Consider the following 4587-nt stretch of genomic DNA (forward strand, 5'->3'; position numbering starts at 1 on the left):
GCGTAAGGTAGGTACCACAGTGAGAAATGAGATTACAGTTATAAATAATTATTTAATTATTCATTTAAAAAAAAATCAATTATTTTGTTTTAAAATAGTCTGCATCAAAGAATAATCAGATCAGAATAATATCATCTGAGAGGAAATTAGGGGTGGTTTTTTTTTTGGTTTCTTGGCCATCATTTTTGCCTGTCGGTATTCTCCCAATACAAAAAATAATACTGACTCACTCAATAAAACACACTTTTGATTGAATTTTAATTCCGGTCTGGAGCCTTTTATTCTGGCTAAAATAAAATGTTGGCAAAACCGGCTTCAGGAGAATACTGTGCAGTGGATGATAAAATATTTTTTCATTAAATAATTCAATGACATTCCCAATTATGATTTTTTTATAGGTTGAAGAAGTTCTCAGGAGGCGATTCCCATATTACGAATCATCTTGGAAAGTGTTAATCCAATCAACAGTTGCCAAAATTCCTTTGTGTGAAGACGATAGGCATAATTTTTTTAAAAGTTGATCGTGATCTTTCGTTTGTGGGTATGTTAGGGAGTTAGTCATTACACTTTGATTTCTATATTTTCATACTAGTGTATTAATACTAATTTTTGACAGGTTAGTATTTGTTCGAATTAACTGTTTTAAAGAATGAATATAAATTGCACTGTAATTTTATATTGAAAATTAAACAAATCTATGTTTTAATTGAAGTATATTACATCATCATCTTGCAAAATACAGAAAAAACCTGTATGCCAAGATAGACCTGTTTTGGCCCCAGCAATTCACAGCAGGCGACATTAAAAGGGCGGTGAAAGACACAAAAAAATCATACAAGCGCCTCAATAAGGATAGGAGATGGAGCATGGCAGGAAGAGAATATCTAGAGGAGGAATTAGACTTAATAAATTATAGTAAAAGCAGTAATTTAGATAAGGTCCATGAAGATATGAAAGATGAAATGTACTTGTTAAAACAAAAAATGCACAAGATGAATGAAGAGATGGCACAGATGAAAGAGAAGTTGAGTGTAGTGAAAGGGTTGTGTGAAGAGAAAGAAGTGAAGTGTGGTGAAATGAAAAGTAAGCTAGAAGAGTTGATGATTGAAAAGAAGAAACTTGAAGAAGAAAGAAAATATAAAAATGATGAATGTAATAATTTATCTGTACTAGTAGAAGAAACAAATAAGGAGTTGAAAGGTTTAAAAAGTAGGAAGGCCTGGAAAGCATTGAATAGGAAGCAGCAGAGTATTTCAGTGAGGGAGAAGCACATACTTAAGCATCATCATCAGAAAACAATTAAATCTAGAAAAAATTCAAATGACCAGGTGACCAAGTTAGAAAGAGAGAAAGAGATGATGGAAAATGAATTGGCTGTTTTAAAGGACAGAGTAGTTGAAGGAGGTGTGAAAGAGATGAAGGATGGAAAAAGGTACAAGGATTGTGTGGAAATAAATGTGATGAGGTTGTGTGGTGAGCAAGGTGTGGCGACGCAGAAAGTGGGTGAGGTGATGGCTGGGGTTGCTGAGGATGTGTTTGGGGTAAAATTAGATAGTGTGCCATGTGCGTCGACAGCCAATAATATTATAGATAGAGGTTTTGTTTTGTGTCAGTATCAGTTAAAGGAGGCAATGAAGGAGTGTGAGAGTTGGGATTTACATGGGGATGGGACATCAAGGGGGGGAAAGAAATTTTGGGGTAAACAAATTAATTTTGACAATGACACAATGTTATCAGGGGGGTTTTCAGCTATTGCCAGTGACGATTCAAGTACATTGTTGGAGTGTGTGATGGAGTTTTTGGATGATTTATCGTATTTAGAAAATGAGGACGAGAGGGAGAATTTAAAGAAGGTGATGCTGAGTAAGTTGAGAGCTACAATGAATAACAGAGCAAGTGTGAACAAGAAATTTAATACCTTATTGAGTGAGTATAGGAGTGATGTTTGTGGTGAAACTGTTGATGCTTTGAAATATTTGTTTTGTAATGCACACTTTTTGTTGGGTCTATCAAACAAATCAGATTCATTATTAAAAGATTTTGAAAAGGGGTTAGTTCGGGCATTGGAGGTGGGGTTGGGAAGGGATGCATTTGGGAAGTTTGGAAGGTTTCAGTCAGGGGGGGAGTCTGCTACATCGAGAGTAATAAGAACAGGGTGTGATATTTTAGGGCCACGGGGGGATGAAAAGAATGGGGTTAGGCAAGAGTGGGTGGGTTATTGTTTTAAAAGGGGAATAAAATCTGTAGTTTCTTCATTTAGAATGAATAGATTTAACAATTTTTTTGAGGGTGCTGGTACTATTTATTTTCATCGGGATGACATTATTGATTTTCTAAGCAATTTTAAGGAAAAGTTGAATTTGAAGGTTGAGAGTGTATTGCATGATTGTTTAAGTTCTGAAATTATGTCTTTACTTGGAGCATTAGGATTAATTTATTTTTCAGTTACCGGTCCATTCTGGTTGCTTTTATGTGGTACGACTCAATATCTTGATTTCTTTAAGTATGTTCAGCCTATGTTAGATAAATTTAAGGTATGGTGTGATGATAGTATTTCATTAATAATTTCTGCTATTTCAATTTTTGATGATTTTAAAATGAATGTAGAGGATGAAGTTTGGATGAAGTTGAGAGAGAGTGATAGTAATGATGAAATGACAGAGAATGCTTTGAGAGTGTTGATGAAAGGTTTTGTTGAGGTGACTGAGAGACAGTTGAATGATTTTGTTGAGGGAGGAGAGTTTAGTGTAGAGCCAAGTACAGAGCTGAGAGAGAAGATGAAAAGCTGTAAGCTCACAAACCTTGTGAGTGAGTTTGAGTTTGGTGACTTAGATTTCAGCCTATTCAAACGCAGAAATGCTTCTCTTTTTTTTCATACCAATATACAAATGTTGAAGAAAAACAGGACCATTTCAAAATGGTTAAAATCAAAGCCACCAAAAGAACAGGTAAGTTATTTACAACTATGTCGTGGAAATGTAGAAATTATGAAAGAGAGACAGAAGATGCGAGAAGGAGAAGTACTGAAAAGAGTGAAAGAGAAATTAGAGGAGACAAACAAGACTAAGCATGAGGGAGAGATGAAGAAGCAAGAGAGTGATGGTGCGATTATAGAGCGGGTGTTAAGGATGAAATTAGATATTTAAGAATTTTAGGGGTTTAACATGATGAGATGAAATTTGTGGGAAAATCTGTAACAAACAAACAAACAAACCATCTTCTTCTTCATCTTCTTCTTTTGAACCTCCAGCTAAGAAACTTAAACCATTTGTTTTTAATTCTCATGGTGAGTTTGTTGCTGTGGCCTATGAACAAGATTGGTTTGTGGGTTCTGTGATAAATATTATTTCTGAGGAAGAAGCCACAGTACAATTTATGACCAGGGGAAAGGGGGGATCTTAAAGTGGCCTCTGTCCGACGACATCGATACAATTAGCTCCCGTTTTGTTTTCAAATCAAATCTTCAAGTTTTAACAACTAATGGAACAACATACCATCTTAATGACATAACATGTATTGGGTCAGCCTACAAAGATTATCATTATATTTATTTTGCTTCTAATGAAACTATTGATACAAATTTACAAATTTGTTGAATAAGGTGAGAGTCATCCAACACAACCATCAGGAGCATGGTTCAAGCTGTCTTCCATTTTTTTGTATCTAAAAAAAATAAAATAAATACAATGTTAGCCTATTTTCATTTTGATTCAAACTATGAATTTCATCCCATCATATTTAACCCCCTCTTCTAATCAATGGATTAAAAGCTTTAAAGAAAATATAATTAATTAATCACTTTATTTCAAAAATTATACGTAGACTATGCATCATGCTAGTACAATTTCTGTTAAGTCCTGCCTATTCATTAAATACTAAGAACTACAGTAGGCCTACTGTATAATAAATAAAACATTCATAATACACTTGCTGTTAAGTATTAAATTAAATTAAAACAATTCAAACCATTTCTTTCGGTCGGCAGTAAGTTTGCATGAACAACTTAAATAAACAATCGATTTAAGTCGTCAGATTGTAAATAAATTTATTCCTGGAGATGAACAAATAAAGTTTGATCTATAGAATCACGATGGCTTACATCACTTTCTTCGGAGGTTGTATCATAAATTCATACTGTCTTCTGAATATACTGTAATATATATATTCACTATTAATTTAACAGTATATATTGTCGATGATCAGTAATGATAGTGGTGGTGATTCTCTTCTTTATTGCACTGTACATACCAAAATAAAGTTGATTATTGATCAATTCAAATAAATGTTGAAAGGTATGATAACAACTTTGACTCATGTTTCAATTCTGTGTAGTATTGAGTTGAACAACACATGCATTCTTTTCACTTGATGATTCTATCTCCTCTGATGATGCAGTTTGGCCTGGCCAATGATTCTTTCTCCTGTGATGGATGTGACATATTTCAAGCAAAATTGAAAATTATGCCTGTTTATTTTCTAATTTTGAACCAATTTTAATGTAGCTTGATTTGACTGATTTAATTTATGTGAGTCTTTAAATAGTAAAACATTAACAAAAAATAACATAAATGACAAAAGGTTACAACA

General features: G+C 33.5%; 1 protein-coding gene across 1 annotated transcript; it reads left to right on the plus strand.

Moving 5' to 3' along the window:
* Positions 1-818: 818 nt before the first annotated feature.
* Positions 819-3146, plus strand: LOC117122178. The gene has a single exon (XM_033267686.1). It carries the CDS (start codon positions 867-869, stop codon positions 3144-3146), a length of 2280 nt encoding a protein of 759 aa, XP_033123577.1. The 5' UTR covers positions 819-866.
* The last annotated feature ends 1441 nt before the right edge of the window (positions 3147-4587 follow it).

This window comes from Anneissia japonica, unplaced genomic scaffold (assembly GCF_011630105.1).
Source record: "Anneissia japonica isolate Jap-2015-1 unplaced genomic scaffold, ASM1163010v1 scaffold285217_len11134_cov132, whole genome shotgun sequence".
Lineage (NCBI taxonomy): Eukaryota > Metazoa > Echinodermata > Crinoidea > Comatulida > Comatulidae > Anneissia > Anneissia japonica.

Excerpts from the sequence above, each read along its gene's own strand:
- LOC117122178 (XM_033267686.1), top strand. The coding sequence starts at position 867 with ATGGCAGGAAGAGAATATCTAGAGGAGGAATTAGACTTAATAAATTAT.